Here is a 24,056-nt window from a genome sequence, read left to right as displayed (position 1 = left end):
AGCAGAAGACCTCGGGTTTTTCACAGGCTTGGCTGGGCAAGTCCCAGATGGAGGACACCGAGATGGAACTGGAGTAGCAAATGGGGTCCAGTGACAGCAGCTCCGGGCTCTTTGTAGGGTCTAGAGCCCACTACAACACAGTGAACGCGCCCCTTCCCCCCTCTACCTGCACAGCAGACTCCTGCTCCAGCATCCCTTCAGGAGATCCTTGCTTGCAGCAAGAAGGCAAGGGGTCCACAGTGGTTGGTGCATGCCCTCTCTGAAAGACACGCAAGGGAGTCACTGATTGTCCAGAGGAACAGAGCTCCTGGAGAGCGCTCCCGTCCCACCCTTTCCTTGGCTCCAGCCGGGGGGGTCCTGGGTGACCTTGGGGGACCCTGGGTGACCCAGTGATCACCTGGCTGGCAGGAGTCATCCCTCTCACTCGTGCTCTGCTTGTCCCATCCTGGCTCCAGATGCTGAGCCTGGCAAAGGACTCAGGGTGCTGCAGGGGAGCCACACAGCTTGGTATCTATTCCAGCTCCCATTCACCTGGCTCTTCTTGCCACTTACAGGATCAAGAAGGCCAAGGTGCTTCCAGCCAGGCACTGGGACCAAACCAGTGAATGCGCAGCCATGAGGTGATCACACCTGGAGAGCCCTGGGCAGTATACAGATCAGTCCAGCTTGTGACATTTGCAGCTTTGCCAACTTTGTCTCTCAAGGGAATTCCTACAAAACAGCCCAGCCCACCACCAGAAAAACTTGCATGAGCTGAGAGGCAGGACAAGTAGATCAATAGACTGTTAGTATGGCAACATGCTTCGCATTACATAGTAATTGAGGTTTTTATACTGAGAAAAGGCCAAGTTTAGCTTTAGAGCAAAGCTGAGTCCTTACCTCAGCCTAGGGTAAACACCTTCCCTTTGGCCAGAGTCATTCAGCACTTCATTGACAGTCTGGATTCCCTCGGATATTTGAAATAGAAGAGACTCCACCTTCAGCTCAGGTAGAGCTCAAATGTTTGTTGCCAAAAGGAAGGGCACTGCAACTCCTGGCACACTGTATTTGCTCTGAAAAGTGCAGCTGCTCTGAACCTACACAGTCAGTGTCCACCAGTGCCTCAGATCCTGATTCCCTCAGAGCTCCATGTCCTGAATGCAAACACAACCCACACTCTGACAGAGGCCATTACCAGCCAGAGCTCATGAATCCATTCAGAGTCTCTCCCCCAGCACAATGCAAACTTTCTCCAGATCCTGCATCCACCAGCAGAGTGTACACTTGACAAAGCCCAACCTGCGTCCCACAGTCCCACTGGGCTGACCTCCCAGCAGAGCTCAGGGAAAAGCAGCGTTACAATGCCCAGGAGATTGCCTCCCTCACCCCTCCCACTTTGGGATTCAGGTTGCCTTTGCTTCAAGCAGCCTCTGGCACTGTTGACTTTTTTGCTCCATTAATTGCAGTCCCTTGTTAATTGTAATTTCCTTAACACTTCCCATTGCTGCCTCTAATAGGTCTCATTCACTCATTGCCACCTCACCTGAAGCATCTCCAAAAGCTACACCTGACTGTAGACAGCTGAGCTGCGTGTATCAGTGCTGGAAACTCAGATCTCATAGCAACTTGCTTTACTAGCAGCTTGTCACTGTTATCTTGTCTGTTATATCTAACAGGAACATCCAGGCAGTTCTGGAGAAACCAACACTATGGGCACAAACCTGTCTGAGAAATCAGAGCCTGTGAGAGCTTGAAAAACAACAAATACAACTCAAATAAATGAACAGCTTTTAATTCCAAAATGTCTTTCCATTTTCATGAAAACACCTCAAGAAAAAAAAAAAAATCTCAGGCAGTTCCTTAACACTTTCCTGTTTTCAGATGCTGAACTGAGATTGTCTGGATTGCTCATTCCCCAAAATTTTATTCTGTGTCTTCTCCTTAGTGACATCTGAGCATATAATCATCAGAAACAACTGAAGGTGGACTCGGTGTCATGTTGTACTCACAAAAGCTAACACACAGTTAAACTGGGGCTCTGCAAAGGGACGTTATTTACACTAGAAAAAACAGGAATATTGTCTAAAAAAGATCAAATTCACGTTGAGAAAAAGTGACCAAGAATTACCATGAATAATACCAAATAACAACCTCTGGGAACTCCTGTGGGCTTTAGGGATTTTTTGCAAGCCAGTATTCTCTTAAGTGCTGTTCCCTGTGTGCTGTAACACTTCTTATACCCACATGAAAGCCAGTTTCTCCCTCTGCTGTCCTGAGGCAGCTCCTGGGACAAGGCTTACATCCCTGGTGCCTCAGGGCCATTGCACTCTGGGCTCACACCTGAGATGAAAACGCTGAATTCCAGCAGCAACTGCAGACAGTCAGGGGTGAAGAGAAGCTCTGTCAGAAATTTAGAAGTCTCTGAATAGAACTAGTCCTTCAGCTACAAAGAGCCTTTTTTTTTTTTCTCGGGACACAAAGTTCTGCCTCTGACCTTTGGAGAAACTCTTCAGCTGTGTGATGATGTAGTTTTGAAGGAATGCAAGGCTCCTTCCTCGGTTTTGGTATCTGCCATGTAACCAGAGAAGTGACTGCCCAGAACCAGGAACTTGCTGGCTGCCACCAGTCTGTCCTCAGCTGTTCTTCCTTTCATGTAAGGGAAAGAGGAGTGTAATGTGTACAGCAGAGAACCTTAAACACCTCACCTTGGAGAAGAATAAATAACACAAAAATGGGTGTTACGGTGTGACTTGGGTTTGCCAACCTTAATATATTTAATTTCTTTTAGAGACGGGACCCAGGAGTAGAGACAAGGCAGGCTTAAAACTTAGAAAGGTACAAGAAGAAATTTATTAATAACACAAAAAATATTCAGAATAAGATCCCTAGGTTGTTTCCTCCTCCCCTTCATTTAACATTTCTTACCAACAAACATACAGAGAGCACTTCAGTCAGTGATACATTCAAATAATCAGTTCAGTTTACTTAAGAGAGAAAAGTCCCTTTTTGGTTATGGCTTAGCGGGTGTCTTCACCTTCACAATCCACATCCGCTGGGAAAAATATTGCAGATTATGACTTTCTTCCCATTCTGTCACACTCCTTTTAGAGCTGTGCAATGGGTTACGTTACACACATGGGGTAGTACTTTTAAAGGCAGGCTGCTGAAAAAAACAAGATTCTCTTTATCTTCTTCATTATTAAATGTCTGTGTCTTTATTCCAGTCCCAGGACAGCTTTATTCCTCGAGGCAAAAAGTCATCTCTTTTTCTATTAAATGTTTCTGTTCACATTTCAGCCCCAAAACAGAGAGCTCTTATTTTTCCAAGGCAAAAATAAGGTTCTTCTTCTTAAGCACCCAAAACCTCCCCAAGTATATTTCACAGTTTAAAGGAATTTTAGTGAAGTCACAATTCCCTTAGCCCACAAAAAGGTTTTCAGCTACTTATCAGTTTGCATCTTTTCAATCTCTTCCCACCAGGAACTTTATCTTCATTGAGCTGACTTCTGAAGTTTCCAGGCTTTATTTTTTCCCATTAAGGAGAGCTCAGAAAAATCGAGGATCTTATCCAGGCATAAAGAAGCTACAACTGTATTCAGATCGTGAAGAAACAGCATGGGCAGCTGGAGGCCTCTTCTCTCAGAACGCGGAGGGAAGGGGGAAGGGAGAGCCTTTGCTGGCTCCCCGATCCCCCCTGCTCGGCCATGCCACGTGGAGAGGGGAGCTCCGGGCCGAGCTGGGCCATGCGGTCAGGAAGGGGGGCCGGGACCATGCGGCCGGGCCGGGCCCCCCGCAGGGCCGGGGCTGGGGTCCCAAGCCGGGCCCCCAGCAGAGCCGGGGTGCCGAGCTGAGCCCCCCTCAGAGCAGGGGCACCGGGCCGGACTCCAGGCCGAGCCCAGAGCCGGGCTGCAGCCCCCGGCCCGGGGACCACCACCCCCGGAGACCGGAAGCCGAAGGAGAGCCAGCAAACCTGATCCACTGTGATTTGTGAAAGCGAAATAACTTTTCATTAGTTTCCCGAGCTGTCCATCACCAAATCAGCTCTCTGATTGGTGCCAGCAGCTCACAGGGGAAGCTCCCAGAGACGGGAGAGCCCCTCCCCCCAAGCACGTGAAACCAACACAATGGGCTTTAATATTTCGAGGCACCTGTATGTGCCTTTGCCCAGGAAAGGAAGCACAGCCCTTCCTGAGCCCAGGCATGTGAGAAATGATGCCAGGTGAGTCCAGGGCTGCAGCCACTGAGAGGAGCTGCTCCCTCTGAGCATTTGCAGTACCCTCTAGGTACAAGGACTTGGACACCCACAGGTTCACCTTACTCCAGCATGTCCCATTTGTCCTTAGAGAGGAAAACACTCCCTGTACTCCTGTCACCTGCTGAGGTTCCCAGGAGCAGCCAGGCTCCCAGGCTCCAGTCAGCAAGCTATTATTTCAGGAAACGTCAATGTAGTTTTAAAGCTGAGTCAACAACAGAAGCTGAATAATTTAAATGTTTAGCAATTCTGCTTCTGCTGCCCAGCCATGGATAAGCTGGTACACAGAGAAACAGTGGCACTGTCAGGCCACTTCCTCCTGTTGGAGGAGAAAGCAGTGATGCAGGCAGGAATGAGTGGATGAGGCTGCTCTGCAGAGCTGAGATGGATGGTGCAGCTCAGAGCAGGCAGTCCTCAGAGCATCACACAGCTGAGGCTTTGCTTTCCTGTGGTTTTCTGGCTTCTGACGTGGTGATTCCTGACCTCACAGCAAGTCCAGAGGTGCTGCTGGTGCTCAGCTTCCACAGTGCTGGAATCACCAGCCACAAGCAGCATGAGGGGTCCTCACCCATATCTGCTCTTCACTTTTCCATCCAAGGAGGGGCTGAGCAATGTGATGTGGCGGGAGGGGGACAAAGATTTGCTGTACACAAATATTCCAGCCCTTGTTCTCTAGCTGCCTCTCCATCTCCTTTGTTGTTGGGGGGAGGACAGGAAAGCCAATTTAAGGTACTTCTCTCCAAATCTGTCTAAAAACCAGCATGCAGAAGCACAGAGCAAATGAAAAGAAACCCACTGGACTGGTTTGCAAAGCTCAGCAGCTATTAGAAATAAAAAATCTCGTTCTGTCATAGCCCTGATCTAAGAAACAGTTTAGTGGTCATTAATCAGTTCAGAACTACTTAATCTGTGAGATTCCCAAAGGAAATTCAGAAATACAAATTGAATAGATCTTCTTAAGGTTGTGTTTCTTGAACTGTGCACTGTTGCCTCCAAAGGCATAACTTTGGAGATGAAGCAGACTGCTCTCTTACTCCAAGAAATAGCTGCCTTGAACCAGCACAACTACAATTTAGTTCTTGGAGAGGGAGCAGTCTGAGCCCCAAACCAAGATGTTTCAGCAGCCCTTTGCCCCTCCTGCACACACCCTGAGCAGACAGACAGCTTCATAGCATGTGCCCCTCTGGCATCTCACCACATCTCATCAAGTGTTCTTTTTGCTCATCATTTGAACAAGCCAGGCAACACAACTGAAAATGTCATCACACTGATTTATCTTATTTATACTTATTCAAGCATAAAAACCCAGGAAGTCAGATTCTCAGAGTGAAAACATGAAAGAGCTGCAAAGCTCCCAAATGAAAGGAATATTCACATCCCATTGTTTATACTACAGCTTAGTATTGTGCTGTCCCGGCTGCAAAGAAGATATTAGCACAGATAAAATTGTTCAGCAATCTCTGCATTCAGCTGTCTTATCCAGTGGAACACATCTCACCCATAGGATTAGCACTCACTGTTTACTCACCCCTTTTAGAGACCAGGCATTTCTGACAGCAAAAAGCATCACATAACTCAGCCTGAATCTGAACATTCCCAGTTCTGGGAACTCAGAATTTGGCACTATGCCCACAACATGGGCCAAGGGCAAATCACTTCTTAATTACTGCTCATGGTGCAGATTTCAGCTTTCATTCAGACAGGCGCCAATCTGAAAGATGTAACAAGACTCTTCTCGGGCTGCAGTTAATCCCACCCCAGCTATTGATCCTGTTGGATCCACTGGTCCTCCTGTAACTGCAAGTCTACAGATAACTGAGAGATGCCTAAATGTTATGCCTGTTTGAGAATCTCAAGACTAAGAGATTTCCATCACTTGGCTGCAGTGCATGCCTGGAGGCAGTAGAGACTGACCTCCGGTGAGAAAAGATGAATGCACAGTCCCCACCTGGCAGGCTGCACTCTGCTCGTCTTGGAAAGAAATCTGCTCTGCTCCTAAGAATCAAGCCAGAGAGCAAGAACTCAGATCTTGCCCCACACTTTCAGTCTACCTGTATTCTCAGCCACCCAGTCTCTGAGGTCTGCACTGTTCCTAAACACCACAGCCTGCACCCAAATGATCTTGCTCCATCATGCTCAGGCAGTTTGACAAAATATTTTCTCCTTTAGCATGCAGTGGCCAGCAGCACTGAGATCACAGCTCTGGGGTTGCCTGTTGCTGTGACAGCACAAGGAGCAGGCAGGGTGCTCAGGATGCCCTGCTCTCCTTCATCAAACACCCAACCGTCCCCAGTGCCTCTCTGCACACCCCCAAGGACACTGCTGTGTGCAGAACCCAGTGAGTCCCACATGTGCCTGTGCCCTTGGACATTGGCCCATGTGAGTGATGTCTACAGAGCAGCAGTGAATTCCCAGGAATGTCTCACAGCACCCAGGGAGGAGGATGGGGTGCTTTGCCCAGGACACACATCTGGACAGACTCACAGTGAGGATTGACAGAAGCCCCTTGACTGTGCTGCTGCAATATCAGACAGACCAACGTGATATTGTCTCAGTGTTTGAAGCTCAGCTTTATGTTCACTCCTGAAAATCCACTGTATCCAGCATATCTGGAGCTGCAGGAGGGTAGAAGAGGCACCTGAAGCCAACATGCCAAGGGTGGGCTCACAGAAGCAGTTTTGGGCTCCTACAGAGCCAACGCTTGAAGCAGGGCTCAATGCTCAGCTCCCCCTGAGTGCCAGCAGAGAGAAACGAGAATATCTGAGGGTATAATTGAGCTGACCTACTTCCACACGTGGCACAGCAGGGGAAGGACTCCCTCCTCCTCCTCTCCCAGACTGGAGGGAGCTGAGGTGAGCAATTGGGACACAGAGCTCCGCAGCACAGCACTGCTGAGCATCCCCTGGCACAGCAGAGCCCACAATGGCACCGGGGGGACAGGAGCAGTCCCACTCTGCCCAACACACCCAGCAGCAAAACCCCAGCCCAGGAACATCCAAATCCTGTCAGCTGCTGTTGCCATGGCAACACCAGAGCCAGGATCCTCCAGCCTTTGATGTTCATATCTGCTCAAAGCGTGCAAAATGTTTAAAGTGTGAAAAATTCTACCGGAACTGGGGAGCTGTGTGGAAGAGCACCTGGCTGCCCTGAAGATGGAAGGCCCTCCAGGGAGAAAGTGTTCACGCTGTCCAGCCCCACTTTGTCTTCTGCCACAGCCGTCACTGCCAGCATGCTGCTGCTTCTGTGCCCAGCTCATCTTCTTAAGGGAGTTTAATATTTAACATCACACAAGTGCCGCTTCACAGGGTAATTTGGGTTGTTAATAAAAAAGAAAAATCCACTTCCCCATAATGATAAAAAGCAGGATGCTGGTACTCCATCTAATCAGTGCTGGGACCTAAGCACCATGAGTGCTGACCCCAGAGCCATTAATAGGGAATTTGGGAGGGGATGAGCAGCCAAGAGAAGATGCAGCACAACACACTCCCCATCTTCCATTGCATCACAGCAGAGAGGAGGAAGCAATTCCACATGACACACAGGTTGTGCCAAGCACGGGAAGAGCTGGTCTGATCCCCTCTCCAGAGATCCCCTGCATGACAAGGACACCTCTGAGCTCATGACTGCACAATTGCTTTCCTTACAAAATTAACAGTCGTGTAGCATTTAATGCTATGATTCCCTGAGGATTTGCAAAAAAACCAGTGCTGTCAGTGCCAGGAAATAGTTGACACTGACCCTGCATCCACCTACCTTACTGAGCCACCAAGTCAGGCTGGTTCAGTGCAAGCCAAGAAGTTCTGAAGTGCAGGGGCAGAGAGAGAGAGAGATTTGAAACATGTGAGAGATTTTTTTGCCAGACTTCTGACAGAATTTGCTTTACAATATGAAACACAGATGAAGTACATGAACATGAAGTAGTTTCGTACTTCAAAGAGTAGGAGTTCTCTTCTACACTGAGAACATGTGTCCTGCACTCAGTCATTCCCACCACTATCATTTTAAGATTCAGCCTACTTCACAGCTGCAAAGTTTCTTTGCGTTCTTTCGCCCTCTTGCTAAACTACTGATCCCATAGGCAGGTAAGAGAAGGCAGTCTTCAGAAGAGCACAGAAATGCTACAGACAGTTCTAGGAGCTGGGGAAACAAGTGGCTTGAAAGAAACAGAATGCAATTGCCTAAGATTTTTGCTAAGCAGAAGAGTCAATCCATGCACACAAACACTTCGTTGCAAAAAGCATCATAGCATCTTTCACAGCAGCTATAGAGGATGCAGGATATCAGGCTCACAAAAGCAGTTCAACCTAAAACTTTAGATTTCCTCATCTTCTTGAGGGAGCCTAAATATCTGCTTTACAGAGACTACTGAGGCTGTGCTTGTCTGTGAATGGAATTAAACAGTAAAGAAATCCTATTATTTCCTCTTTTGACTTCAAGTTCTTTTCAACAGAAAAGACAAGCCATTTTCACCTTCCAGCAGGCAGAGGCTGAGAAAGCATTTGGCTAGGATTCCCACTGTGGCAGATGTGTGACAGGAGCAGTTCTATTATGGCTGCTTTGCTATGTTATCTACTGACCATGGTTTGGAACATGGACCTGCTGGAAGCCTCCAGCATTTTACTCTGTTCTCCTACTTTATTGCAGCTCTTAGTGCCTCTTCAGAGGCATAGCATCCTCCAAACATGTTTGCATGCATGTTTATTCACTCTTGTCTTTAAAAACATATTAGCCAAATTAGGTCCTTGTTTTCATGGTTGGGCACTTAAAGAGATTCCTTTGATTCTTTGTTGTTTCTTGGCACCTCCCAACCAGATCACTGGCATGTCATATACCTCTTTTAATGTAAATGCAAAAAATTATAGATACCTATTTTCTAGGCACTTTTTTGTCATTAAAAAAGCCTAGTATTATCCCAGCAACCTCCTTGCAAAGCTTGGCAATAAACAGCAGACAGCTTGAGGGTGGGGAGCTGACTGCAGCAGCTGCAGTTCCAGAAAGAGGACAAAAATCATGTTATGTGCTTCATTTGTGGTGTTTTTTTTTTTCTCCCCTGAAATCTCCAAAGAACAGCAAAGGAAACTCTGAAGCCTCTTCCTTCTCTGATATCTTTTTTTTTTTTTCCCTCAGTGTTTTACAATAGGTTTTTACTGTTCAAGAGCAAACGACAGGTTCATATCTTATTACAGCGCACTTTCTGCAGGCAGAACACTGCCTTCATTCCTAACAGAACAGACAAAAACCACACCAGCTCTGCAGAGAAAAAGTCTGTTCAGACTAAAGCTCTCAATCTGCAATGCCCCTCCTCACTGATGAACCTTACCTCCTGTCATGAGGAAGTTGCATCACTACTGCAGCTGTGAGCAGAGCCTCCCAACCAGCAGCTCCAAGTGTCTTCACAGCTTTCCTAGCTCTAAGGCATGACTTTAAAGCAAAGTAAATTAGGGAAAGATGCCAGCTCCTCTTCCCAAGTATCTGCAATTTACCCACATTGTCTGGCAATAGAGGAAAAGCAGAATAAATGCACCTCATTGCCCCTGTGCTGAAAATGATGATGGTGCCACATGTGAGAGGCCCTTTAGGCCAGTGCTGCTGATCCTGTGAAATGCTGTCAGGAGACAGCAAATGCTGCTGCCTCACATTTTGAATGGAGAGAAGGTATTTTTGCTATGCCTTATTGAACTGCTGCTGCCTTGATGGACTTCCCTGACAGGTCTGAGAAGCACATCTCAGGGATGTCACTGGCATCACTGGCAGGGATGAGTTCACAAGTTTTCAAAAGCGGTTTTGCTGATACAGTACTGGTGGGCAACAGATATTTTATACTTTGGCCCTGTGATACTGCAGCTCCTCTTACTGCAATCTCAGCTCCACAGCCATTTGACAGCAGGCTGACAGGAAGCATTTTTCCTCAGTGCTCCCAGGAAGGGGGCCAGCCTGCTGACCATCATGCTGCTCTTTACCAGGAGCACATTGCTGTGCATCAGTGCAGTGGCACGTCCAAGCTGCATGAAAAGAGAGCTGCCATGCTATGCTCCACTGAGCAATTCTTGCTTGGGCCAAACCTACTGTCGCTGTGACCTAAGATGATTCTGCCAGGAAAAGAGCTGAAGAATGAAAAACATGGAAAATAAAAACCTTCAGGACAAATACTGATCCCATGCAGGCATCTCCTAGCACTGAACCATCCCCCCCATGCCAAAACCAGTGTCCCATAGATGCAACTTCTCCTTCAGCATTCAAGATGGAAGGAATTATAACACTCCCCACTGCAGTAAAGGCAACTCTAACATCAAAATTCAGGAAGATTTATCTTTCTTAGAACTCTAGCAACCACCACCTCCCTATAGTCCACTCCCTGTTCCCACTGTCAGTCTGAGTACCTTCATTCACCACAAGGGAAATAGAGAGGGGAAATAAAAAATCACTCAAAAATAAGAGAAACTCCATGCAGAGATTCACAAGTCAAGAATGCTGGATTATTGAAGTATAGCATCTTATTTAAGGTCACAATTATATTCAAGTCCATGGAAAGCATTTAAATAGAATATCATTGATTCAAACAGCAGTGTGAGAACATACAAGATGTATATTTATGGTTATAGCACAAAGTAAAGGCTCACACTTCAGTCATCAGCAAAATACAGCTGATTTCCAGGCAGACCAAAGGAAGAGCTTTTATTCTTCCCCTCCGCATTCAAATCATCAGAAGAGTTTAGTACACAGGCAAGTATATTGTTAAAGCTGAACGTGTTTCACTCACTCTGCCCCTGTCTGTCACACCCACCAAACAGCACATCCTCAGAGTATTTATCTTACTCATTGGTGCTGTAATCAGCAAGTCCTGGGAAAAACACAATGCTCCTCCTTCCAGGCATGGCATCATGAACGGACTCAACACAGTACATTTCTGGCAGAGTAACTGGACACCTTAGTTTGCTGGAGAAATGACACTGTAAGAAGGTGACAGTATTTATTATTCCTTTGCAAACACTATCACACAGGTTAAAAATCAAACGTAGTTTACATTCTGCAAAGGAATGTAATATTCTGCAAAGTGTTTCAGCGTGCTCTTCTCTGCATTTCCCAGGTAAAAGTTCCAGCCTAGGCACACGAACACACCGTACAAAGCCTGCAAAGTGCTGTCCCCACAGAGTAGTGACAGACCACAGCCTTCACTTCTGCTTGCTGTCCTGCTGGAGTAACTTTCCTCTTAAACAGAAATGCTCCCATGGCCTGGCCACACAGGCACAAACGCGCGCACTTTCCTTCCTTCCTCATCTCTGGATAAATATAGAAACCTCGTCTGTTTTCTGAATGCTCTCCTGCTGCTGCGTTCTCTCCTTCTGCCTCCCCAGACACTTCAGTGAGTACCTGCTGCTTTGTCTCTGCTGCACATTTTTCACTGAGGATGCAACATTTTGAAGCCATAGATTTAACAAAGTCCCCTACACTTGCAGCCCCTACACAGAGATGTATGACTCTGGCTTAAAGTTTCACCCAGTCAACAAAATCCAGTTTGCAAATAGAAAGGGAGCTTGAATTTTTGCTGCTACTTGCAGAGTTGAGGCTCAAAACATGACATAATCATTTTGTGAAAGAAAATGTGAATTTTCAGATAGTTCTGTCACTCTGAGAAGTGCCCTAAGAGAGAAGAGGCATCAGGGACTTCACCTAGGAAGCTGCCCTCTATCCATGGAAGGTTTTAAAAAGGCTGGTCTATTCAATCCAGGGCTAGCCCTTTCAGAACCTGCCCTCCTGTGATTTTGAGAGCTGGAGGTGAGGACTGCAAGAAGGATGTAAGCAGGCCAGGGAGCCCAGAAACCTCTGCCAGCCTTGATCCATCCTTCCACCTTACCACCGGTGATGCTGCACCTCTCCAGACCACCAGAGAAGTCACATTTCGGAAGAACCTTGACACACTTAGACAATTTTAAAAAAATTAGCATAATTCAGACTAAACTTCTAATTTTAGCACTCTGTAAATCTTCTTTCCTTTGAGCTCAGATCTACCTTGCTGAACCTCAGCTTCACCACACTGCAGGCGCTTCCCATGGTGGATGGACTGAGCCCACCAGTCTGCCACATGCAGGACCTTCGTGAAGGCCTTGTCCTTCCTTTCAGCCTCCTGCAAGCATTTGCTGGTGGCAGGGCTCATCCCTGCATTCAGCCAGTGCCTCCTGTGGCAGACGTCCTGGCTGAGGTGCCAGGCACAAAGGACAGGGCACAGCCTGAAAGAACTTGCCCCTGGAACAGATTTCTGAATGCCACAAGGTTTCAGATTCTGCTCAGCTCATTTCAGCACAGTGGGCTTACCAAGCACATACAGATGCTGTTATTACCTGAATAATTTAAGAGCCTGCAGAGCAGCAGTGCAGAACATCCCCCCAGTGCTTTCTGCCAGCAGCAGATCCCTGCAGCAGTGGATTCTGCTCCTTCCCAACATCCCTGTCATCCAGATGCCCACATTGCGCTCCTGTTCACCCCAGCCCATCACGGGGAAAGGACATGAAGCCGCTCTCAGACTCTGCAGGCAGCACGGTTCTTTCTCCTGCTGCTGAGCCCCAGCTTGCAGGTAAGATAGCAGCACAGATCCCAGCAGCTGCTGAGGACCCAGGTGGCTATCAGCCAGCCACGCCATGTCTCTGGCAGGATCTACTACAACTGAATGCAAGAATCGCAGCAGCCTAATCCAGTGATGGTACTGTGGCCAGATATACACGGGAACAGGACACAGGGGAGCTCAGAAAATCCAGTTATCATGGGGATGTTCTGAGCTACCTGCAGCTGGGTCTACTGGAATCCTTTGGCCTCCTTTTGTCCATCATTCTTTTCTCTGCATCCTCTCTAAGCCCAGCACAACCTGAAGGCTGCTGCAAAGAAGCAGCCATTTGAAAGGATGCTGGCAAACAGAGAACAGACCCGGTGGCTGCTCTTTGGCAGCACTCCAGCAGCGATTTCTCACCCCAGTTTCTCATGTGCTTATTGCATAATTCTGACAAAGGTGTCTTGATTTTCTGTCTCAGAATCCTAAGCTCAGACCACCCTGACACACCCTCTCAGTGAACAGTCATTGAGTGACCTCTTTTGCTTGTCACACAACAAGCACAAGTGTGGTCACCCTATATGACTGTTTAACTGTCCTTCTAAGGAGTCATCTGTAATTGCTCCTCTGTCTGATTGAGTTTGTGGCTGTTGGTCCAAACCCTTCTTGACTTGTTCTAGTTACCACATTTCCCTAGCTTCCAAAGGATGGAAAAATGAATCCATGTAAAAGCGTTCTCATCAGCATCCTGCACGGACATTGTCTCAGTGCTGCCTCTCCCCAGTCACCTCACACACCTCAGCCTGGAGTTTCTTCTGACAATTGTTATCAGTCATTTAATTGCCCACATTTATCACTTATCCATGCTTGAATATAGCAAGGGAGTCACTTGATCCTCTGTCCTCCCTTAGCTCTTTCCCACCATTTCACTCCAGCTGGAGCAAGAGTTCTGTCTCTGCCAAATGGAAACACCTTGCTCTCACTTTCCCACAAAATTCAAACCCACTCTCACAAATTTCTTGTCTCCCTTCTCCAAAGCACCATCCCAGCCTCTCCTGGCAGGATGTGTTTCAGTGTGCAGTCTTGAGCACTAGAACATTTCCTGCTGAAGCATGCAGAAGCAATCCGGCACTAAGGATGGGTGCCAGACTGTAATGTGGAGATCCAGGAGCCCTCAGGTGGTTCTGCGCGCTGTTTTCAGGAAATTATCAACTAGAAAATAGGCAAGTAGTTTTGTGCAGGGACTTTCTTATTAGGAAGCACTCATTATTCAAGACTGCATTATAGGAGATGCTCTGAAAATCCATAACAAGAGACTGTCTTACCCTTGAACACTGCAAGACAAAGAGAGCAAACAGAAGTGAAAGAGAATAGAAGTTCGTTCCTCATTGTAAAAAACAGTGGTAAACTCAGCCAACCTTGTTCATTTTTCTTTAGAAGCCCAAGAAAAGTTTGCTCTGAATATACTAAGAGGATGTATTGCATATTTCATACTAATAATTTAAACACTGGTAGGAATCATCACCAGAATTTTCATTCAAGCTTTTGGTTACGTTGTTATTTAATACTGTAGCCCCAGGCATGCTGCACACAGACTGAGGATGCTTTCACATGTGCACTTGACAAATTCTTAGGACATTATTGGCACTGCTGCTGTTACTGAAGCCCTCTTGATATTTGCTGCAGAGCATTCTTGCCATAGACATTTTAGAGATTCCAGCCTCCTGCTCTGTGAATTCTGTATGTCCACTGGGAAGCACACCTGGAATCTGCTTCTCTGTAGAGAAGCAGATGAAGGTGTCTGCCCCTGTTTATGCTTGACTAAATATCTGGCTGAATTTCATACCAGAATACATACACTTCAATAGGAAGAAAGATTTTCATATAAGTACTAACTTTTATTTGTTAGTCTCAGTCAAAGCATGTCAGGTTACAATGCCACCAGCATTGACTGTGGGGCTCCTGGTACAGCTGCAAGCTGCTTGTAGATGTGTGTTTGAGTCAAAGGGCAAGGCAAGTGTTCTGGGCACCAGTTTGGAGAGTTTGGGCCCTTTCTAACAACCCATTTGGTGAGCTCTGCCAGTGCTTCCAGAATTCCTGGCAAGGGATTTGGTCTATTTTCTATCTTTAATACATAACTACAATAAGTCACAAGCAACTCAAAAAGGACTCAGTAACTGTGTTCGCATGACGAGCTACAGAGCTGCCTCGTAAACAGTGTCAAAACATCACTTTCTCACTCTTCCAATGTGTTTTGCTGCTGCCCACTGACCCTGGCAAAGACAAGACTGTGTCTTTGAAGTTCTCTGCCTGATTTCCAGTGAGGGCTTCCTGCCGAGGCAGCCTTACCACATCTGCAGGAAAGGAAGGAAATGTTCTTGACTATGACTACTTCTAAAATCACAAAAAAGAGACATATAGCTGCATCCAAAGCACAGATATCATTCCTGTCAATCACTACTTCCCTGTCAGTGCAGTTGGCACCATCAGAAACTCCACATGCAGTCCTGCAGCAATGACAGAACAGTTCTTGTCCTGTATAAACTGCCCGTCTAAGGAAAATGCACAGAGATTTGAAGCTAGGATCCTGCAGCAGGAACAGCAAGAAGCCAACCCAGATGATGCTTGGCACATTCTCTAATAGGAGTGAACTTCTGTTAATTCACACTCTCTTTCACTTATGTCTGCTCTCTGTCACACCTTCCTGTCTGCAGGGCATCACCAGAAGTCACTAACACATCAAGCCACAGCCCTGGTAAGTCCTTACAGTTCAGCACTTGCATGGAAGGTGGGAACACACAGGACTATTGAGCTCTTGTTCTCTGGGGCCATCCTGAGAGTAAGACAAGCTGCAGGCACTCTGCAGAGTAAACAGGGCAGGAGCCCTTCAGGACATGCCTGGCTGTTGCATGTGGCAGCTCTGCCCAAAGGAGAAGTGTGCCTGGGCTTGGCAGGGAGCATGGATGAGTGACAAGGCAATGTTCCTTAAATCCTTGATGCAGCCCCTGTCGAATGAAAGCTCTGCTGTCATCATCTTGAGTTACAAAGGCTGGGGGCAGGGAATATTGGAGGAGCGACAAGGTTACACATCTGGACTGTCCTTGTGCCAAGAGACAAATGAGAGGTAGAGAACACAAAAATGGACAGTACAAGGTCAGTCAGGTTATCACTGCATGCGCTTAATACAAAACCCAAGAAATTGCTGTGGAAACTAGAAAGCAAAAATACAGTCACGGTCCAAGGAGAAGGTTTTTGGGCAACACAGCATTAAATAACAGAACTCACTGCCTCCAAGTATCACAGAATACAAGGCTCTTGCAGGATACAACTATGCAGGTCATGGGACACATAGAAGCACACAAAAATTCCAGGAAATGCTAATGGATACTAAACTGAAGATGTAACAGCTAATAACAGCAGCTCACATGGAATGGGATGAGAAGTTATTTCCTCTGAGACTGTCATCTCCTTCCCTCTGGCCATTTTCTCTGCTCTGTGTCATGCTAAGACATCCTTGGATCGTAGGTCATATCTCTACTAACTTTCATTGCATCTATGCTTGGTGGGCTCAACTAGATATCAAGATCCTGATACCCTGCACTGTACAAACATCAAGAGAATGAACAGCCTCTGCCCCAAAGAGCCTGTGACTGTGTACAGAACAAGACGCAGCTGGCAGGCACTGGCAGAGGAGCGGGGGGGGCAGTGACACAACAGTGGTTTCAGTTCATTCCAGCAGCCAGGGCAAGGGCCTTTGGTAGGGACAAAACACGAGTCCCATGCAGGCTCACAGGGCACTAGCAGGCACTGACCGACCCAAACCAAACCCCCACAGCTGCTGCTGCAAAACAGAATGAGAGATTCCAACACATCCTGGTAGACCTCCGCTTGGCCCCAAGGACACTTGCACAGGAAGGACACTGTCACTAGAGATGTTGAGGCTTTGGGACAGGGGCTAACAAGAGACAGCTGGCCCAATAGAAAAATATCCTGGTTTGGGGTTCTTCACATCAGATCCCCTTTAAAGCCCTCTGCCAGTGTGAGAGGCAAGCTGCTCCTCCAGCTTCCAGTACAAGAGGCCCTGCAGGGAGCAACCATGGACCTGCAGGCACCAAGCAGTTTTATCACTGGAGAAGGAGGCATTTGACACGATGGCAGCAGAATAACCCCCACACTGAACTCCTCAGCTGCTGCCTGCAAGCTTCACATCTGTCCTGATACAGCCTGGCCCAGGAGCAGCAGCACCCACTGACCTCTGCACAAAGATGCCTGCTCTGTTAGGGGTCTGCTCCTGCTATGCCCTGCTTTCAGCACTCTGGTGCAGATTAAACAAGGGATGGAGTGGATATCAAAACTAGTCCTTCACTAGAAAAAGAGGTGGGATTCTCTTGTCCTTAAGCTCTGAACACAAAAAGTGATTGTGGGAAACTGAAGGAAGCTAAAAGCCAGCAATTTTATCTTAGAGATCAAATCTGTTACTGGGCTGAGTGAGTCTATTAAGCTGCCATGATAAACCCCTCAGTTCCCTTTCCCCTTTGTTAGGCTTTTTCATACCCGTGCCCCCTTCCTCCCTGCCCTGGCTCCCTGCAAGCTGTCGGGGTAAACAGCAGGTTTCTGGTCCCAAGAGCTGTCCTCTGTTTGATAGACTGTTTCAGGTGCTGACTGCACACAGGCTCGTGCAGTGACCAGGCTGCCCCCCTGCCATTCTCTCCCCACCTTCCAATGCCCTCAAACACAAGCAGCTTCACTGTCACAGCCCCAGCACTGGGTACAAGGCTGCAAACCCCCATGGCACCGACCTTTTTCTTCCGGTCCCGAGAACGGTTCCTGCGCTTGCGATTGGATTCTTCCTTCTCCTTCTGCTCCTGCAGAGCCTGAGCCTCAATATCTTTGATTTTCTTCAGTTGCTTAGCTGCTTGAGCCATGGCTGGTCAGACTGCAGTCTTCTCCAGAGCTCACAGCTGCACTTTCTGTGCAGCACCCTCTGATTCCTGGCCAAGGAAGTACGTTCCCCTCACTCAAAGGCTGTTGACCCAGATGAGTGTGAAAGCAGTAATGAGAGGAAAATTGAAAGCAGTCAGTGAGCCCCAAAGGACAGCCAGTGTCTCCAGGTAGTTGCTAGATGCAGTCTGGGACACCTTTATAAACCATTAATAATCCCAAATCCAGCTGTTCCAGAGGCTCTATGCACCATTGCAGCAGCCCCTGACTGTGCTGGCACATCATGCAGAAGCCTTCTTGTGGGACAGGACACTGGATTGGTGCTGTGCTCTCTCCCTCACTCTTTCTCCTGCAGTATGAGAAGAGATGCAGGCAGTCAGCCACAGGAAGGAAAATAACTCCCAGCAATTAATGCATGATGACAACAGAGAAGCAGTGAAAAAGGAGGCCGCTGCATTTCATTCGGCTCCCGAGGTCTCTGTAGCAATGCCTAAAGAACAGAACCTGCATGGATTCAGGCAGGGGCTTCAGCACTGCAGTGCTGCTGAGGCAGCCTCTCCAATTCTCCTCCTCACAGTCAGTCTCGGTGCAGCAGCCGCATCACTCCTCACTCCCTGGGCTCTGATTCCATCTTCTCTCCAAGGGAGCACTAGGGAACGACTGCATCACTCAGCAGGCAGGCAGGCAGCATCTCTGCTCAGAAAACCGCCGATGCTGCAAAGGATGTGCCAAGGGCTGGAGCAAAGTGCAGCTCAGCAGCATCCTTTCCATCCCGCATCTCCCCGCTGAGTGAGCAGCAAGAGGAGGGGAGGGATCTGAGCTGTGAACAGGAGACAGAAATGAAGGGTTCCGTCTGCTCTTCAAACAGCAGCAGCAAAGTAAACCCAAGCTACCAGATCTGCCCAGCCAGGCACCACCAGAACTCAAATCCCTGCTGAGGGCTCCTAGGCAAGACTCCCAGAGAGTCAGCCATCCCTTCTCGACATTCAGCCCTACATTTCACCTGCAGCTGCCTTCCAAAAGCACAAACAATTCCACACTACTGTGTAAGGGGGCCAGGATAAAACCAGGATGGGGTTTTTGGGATAGGCTTTTCAGTGGGGGCCCCACTGCAGCAAAGTGTGCTTATCAGTTCAGGCGCTTCTGAGCAAAAACTCACACCCCTAGTCTTTATCAGAGCCTTTATCAGCTCAATTCTTGTTCACTGGAAAAAAACACTGCTTTGCCATAGGAAGACTATCTGCACTGGTGGAAGCTCTGCAGATGCTTCACTTTTCTGGAACTGGCTCCCCAAAGTCTAGGCAGTAATGTTCCCTTAGCATTAAGAGATAGCAAATCAGGGATTAATGTCAATTCCTCAGCAACTACCCAACAGTCACAGGATATTTAGACTGGCAAGAAGCTGACATGCACACTTAATTGTAAGACATTGTGGGTCACTTTCTTGCTAGAGTAAGTATTCTTACATTTTTTCCCCTTTGCTTCTCTTCCCTTTGAAGTTCCCCCAGTTCTGTTGCTTCATCCATAGACTAAGGAGTGTGCTAAAATCATGAAAACAGACTAGAGCATCATACAGTTTTAAAAGAATATGATGACTGATAACATAGAGAAGGTCCTAACAAAATATAAAGAATAGAAAATTATAAAATTTTACAATGTGTTTTCTAGTACAGCTTTAATTTTGTGTATTTTACTGACATCGATAAATAATACACTCAAGTCTAGATACAGCTGCACATCTTTTTATAGCAATGTTCTGTCAATGCCCATGAAAAAAAAAATCACAAAATTAAATAGAAGCTGCAGAGTTAAAATGCTCCACAGACAGAAGGGAGCTGGGACCACAATGGGACTATCATCCTATTAAGCCTCCTCCACATTAGTCCTTTGCAGCCCATATGAGGTTGAGGAAACCTCACCTTTGTTCAGCAGGTGCACAGGAGGCAGTTGTCAAAATTAACCATAACACACTGGAGCACCTCACTTCTAGATGCTGGGCTTTGCATCCTAAATCAGCTCTCTGCTAGTTTGCAATTCTTTCTCTGGAATTTCCTAATTTTTTAAAACAGGGAACTCAGAAATGACACCAAGTTCTGCTATATGCAACAGCCTCGTTTCTCACCAGTCTGGGCATCAACTGCCCAGTGCTAGGAGAACCCTGAGCTCCTCACGCGAGCAGCAAGGGCATCCGAGCCTTTGTTTGAGTCCTGCCTTCCAAGGAAGGTTCCAAGGTTGAAGCAAGGTCATATTTCAGAATCCAGCCCCTGCCCCATGCCAGGGCCTGCACACTGGCACCAGGGATGGCTGTTCTGCACCCCAGCCTTTGACGCGGCATTCTCCTTTCCCCACTGCCCCACAGCATCAGCCAGGGCAGAGCCTCCTCCTCCTCCCTGATCTCACCTCTGAACTCCCCACAGCCCGAGCAGAGCGGGCACAGGGCAGCAGCAGGAGGCAAGTACCCTGGAACTGTGAGTGAGATGCTGAGGCTGGTCAAGCTTTGCATGCTCACTGCTTTGGAGGACACTCTGGGCATGCCGTTGAGATGTCTTAGATGCTAAAAAGCAAAATTCCTAAGTTTGCTCTGGGAAAAAGGACCAGAGCACACCAGCTCTGGGCACGTAAACCAGGCTGTTGAGCCTAGAAGTCTCTTGGAAAGCTTTTTATTTTGTCACTGCTGCTTTTAACCTGCTAACCTATTTGCTGGCTTATGCATCAGACACTGTGTTCTTTCTTTTTCTGCACAGTGAGAAGCAAGCGAAGGGGAATTTGTGAACTTCAGTTATCTATTTTTCTTTCCTTGTTCCAGGCAGCCTTATGCAGTGTTACAGATGCTCCAAACAAAGGGCTGGAATAAAAAGCAGCAGCATTAAAGAATAGGGACACTTAATGAGCTCAGAGAGTAGAGTTTTAAAAGCCATATAAGAAAGAAGTTACTCACACACCCAGCTTGGAATATACTATTCCAAATTTACAGCACAGCTCAGAGCAGTAGGGCTCAGAAGAATTCAGAGTTTTGCAAGTGCTTTGAGTGACCATAAGGGAGACACTTTTCAGAGGAGGTGCAAGTGTCATTAACATGGGTGCACCTAGCTGGCAAATCAAAGAGCCCCTCTGTGGATGCCATTGAAGCCTCAGACTGAAAATGGCGAGGGCTTGAAACTTTTCTCATGCAGGGAAGCTCCCAGGCTGAGACAGTTTCTCTCTCATGCAGAGGAGGTTTTCCCAGGCTGAGACAGTTTCTCAGTTCCAGCCTGAGCCTTTCCCAGGGTGATAACGCTGGGGAAAAATAAAAAGGAATTAATAACAAGACTAACACCTGTGCTTCAATGATAAACAGTTCTCACGGTTTGTGAGAAAGTTTTGTTTTCTTCAATTATCCAATAGACTGCTGTTCTTTTTTGTAGTTTGCGGAACACACTATAAGAATGTGGTCCGCCGTTCAATAAACCGCTTCTTTAGCCACCTAGCTAGAGGAGTCCGTGTCGTTATTTCTGCGAAATACATCGCGAGTAGTGACACCCCTCGTGCCATTGGCAGGCTATTCTGCAAGCACAGACTCTTGAACTTGTTGAGTGGCCATTCTTGGAGTCTGGGTATACTTAGGCATAGCTAGCCCAGTATTCTTCAACTTTGCCTGCAGGCTTATACCTGATAAAGCCTCCGACGTTTGTTTGGATGCTTGGCTGCCATTCTCTTTAATGCACAATGAGGCACCCATTTGAACAAAAATAATGAAAATATTCTAATGATTCCACAAAGAAGCACAAACTGCCTAGAGTGGGGCTTGAAGGAATCTCCCACGTACTAGCAGGCAGACAGTTCAGGAGGCAGCTCTGTATCACCACAGAATTGCATTAGGATTGTGCACCCTTTACTTTAGGTGTCCCCACTGGAGCAGAGGTTGGAGCAAATGACTGCCGGATGTTCTTCCCATTTCACTCACTCTGCAGTTCTGTGATACATGAAGGGACTGCACACGATAGCAGAGAAACTCAAGACTGAACGAAAGGCAATAACGGAGCACATAAAATTGTGACTGATACAGAGAACACACAAAGTGAAAAAAAAAAAATCATTATTTTACACACAAAGGAGAATCAGAGACAACATATTTAAAGTAACCACCCCCCCACCCCCTCCCCCCCTCAAATAATCTTTCTACTCAACATAAAAATGAAATGTGGAATCTACTCCTACGGAGTGTTGTGAAAACAAAGAAATACATGAGGTAGATAAACTTGGGAAGGATAAGTCCATCACAGACTATTGAACATGATGGAACTACAAGGAAAGAGTGAGAGAACTGAGTTTGTTCAGCCTGGAAAAGAGAAGGTTTAGGGGTGACCCAATTGCAGCCTTCCAATACCTGAAGGGACCCTACTAGAAAGATAGAGAAGGATGTTTTACAAGAGAATGTGGTGACAGGACAGGAGGGAATGACTTCACATTGACAGAGAATAGGTCTAATTGACATGTGAGAATAAAATTCTTTCCTGTGAAGGTGGTGAGGTACTGTCACAGGCTACCCAGAGAATTTGTGGTTGCCCCATCCCTGGAACTGTTCAAGGCCAGGCTGGATGGAGCTCAGAGCAATCTGAGTGAAAAGTGCCCCTGTACACAGCAGGGGGCTGGAACTGGATGCTCTTTAAGGTCCATTCCAATCCAAACTATTCTACGATTCCATGATTCTATGGTTTGGGCCCAGTCTCCTTCTCTAGAGGCCCTTGAAGCACGGGTTCATCGGAATGCTGGAAATGGATGCTGAAGGGAAGGTGAGATGCACAGAACTTTTCAAAATACTGTTCCTGGCTGTAGCATTGATCCTAAACCCCTGTCCCTGTGGCCTGGTGCATTACTGCATAACTAATCATGACTTGGAAAACCACCATACACATGAATTGTGAAATACCACGAAGTCCCTGCCTTCCAACAAAGCAAAGCAGAGAATGAGCTAGCAAGACTTCAGAAAGTCCAGGTTAAGACTCCATCTGTAAATCAGAGATTGATCTAATGCACTTCAGGTACAGCCTGAAAGACACCGAAAGCATCATCTGTCATCCCCAGAAAAGGAAGGTGCACTTGAGTAGATGAATAGCTTTTACCAGTGCAATTGAGAGAGATACTTGCACTTTTCTAGGGCTAGAAATGTTTCCCTGTTCAAAATAATTTTCCTTATCACCTTACCTAGAGCAGTATGTATTCTTCAGACCCTGACTGTAACACCAAAATGTGCAGCTGTACATAAACTGCCAGAGCTTCCAGACAGTACTACCATATAACATTGAAATTCCGATTCCTGTCTTCCTTCTGCAGCAACATTTGCTGCTTGGACTCCCTGAGCCCAGTGCAGAATCTGTGGTGAAGGTTCTTGCGGACAGCAATCAGGTTTCCAAACAGATCAAAGTGCCTGTCTCACAGCTGGATAGACAGATGATCAAGGGTGTCTGCAATGGCCTCTAAAGAGATCGTTTTTCCAGTGCTTTCCTTTGTCCCCAGCCTTTCAGCCATCACCTGCTGACCCCATGCTGTGTATGCTCAGGCACTTCTGAGCACTTTCTGAGGATCAGCTTCTGTGATTTGTTTTTGTCTAAAGATCATGCTCACTAACACAATGCAAAGGAGGACAAGGACAAGACTGCAGTCTTGCCTACTTCAGACTGCAGAAGATTTTTATCAGAAGGGAACGCACAGCAACTTGACCCTACTCCCCTGGAGAATAGCTCCTCCCAGCGGGACTGACTGAAGCCCTACTCCAGGAAATTCGCTGACCAGTAAGAATTCAGTTCTTCCTATGTGACACCATTTTATCTTTCCCCAAGATATCAGAGAGGATTTCATCCTTACCAAACTCTAAGTTCAGACCTGCTGTCTTGGTACCTCCCTAGCTGCTAGGATTTGAATTGATGCTTAGCTCTCTGATGGGGGGAAGCAGCTGAATGGTCGTTGGCATCAGTAGTAGCTGTTTCTCAAACACCTGTCTTGAATTTTGACAGTGTAATTTAAAAGTCAAGTTCACTGGAAGTAGGTACCTCTGCCATACACATAAGGCTGTCCTGAGTAGGGGCTGATACTCAGGATGTTCTCAGTCAGGAAGCATTTGGCTTGTGACTGATATCAAGCTTCTACATGCTGTCGGTATATGGCTGTTAAAAAAGGAACCCTAAACATCTGCTGCACATAAACAAAAGTTCATTGTCTTCACCATTCATGCAGGATGCAGGACAGAAGCAGGAAATGGACTTAGTAATTTCACTTAGCTCATCACATAATTTTTTTTTGGTCCAACTGATTTTTGTCTTCTTTGGAGAAGTTGTTTGGGAAGCATCTGGAATTGCAGATGCT

At 47.0% G+C, this 24,056-nt stretch overlaps 1 protein-coding gene across 1 annotated transcript in view; it reads right to left on the bottom strand.

Annotated features, from left to right (window-relative positions):
• The window catches only part of ANK1 (ankyrin 1), a 53,350-nt gene extending 35,652 nt beyond the window's left edge, over positions 1-17,698 (bottom strand). The window contains exon 1 of the mRNA XM_056508826.1: positions 17,573-17,698. Within this exon, the coding sequence (XP_056364801.1) occupies positions 17,573-17,698 (126 nt within the window). The remainder of the gene's footprint in view (positions 1-17,572) is intronic.
• Positions 17,699-24,056: the final 6,358 nt, after the last annotated feature.

The sequence above is a fragment of the Oenanthe melanoleuca genome, chromosome 22 (assembly GCF_029582105.1).
Source record: "Oenanthe melanoleuca isolate GR-GAL-2019-014 chromosome 22, OMel1.0, whole genome shotgun sequence".
In the NCBI taxonomy this organism is placed as follows: Eukaryota; Metazoa; Chordata; class Aves; order Passeriformes; family Muscicapidae; genus Oenanthe; species Oenanthe melanoleuca.
The sequence above is the reverse complement of the archived record's forward strand: the minus strand, read 5'-3'. Positions and strand labels throughout refer to the sequence as shown.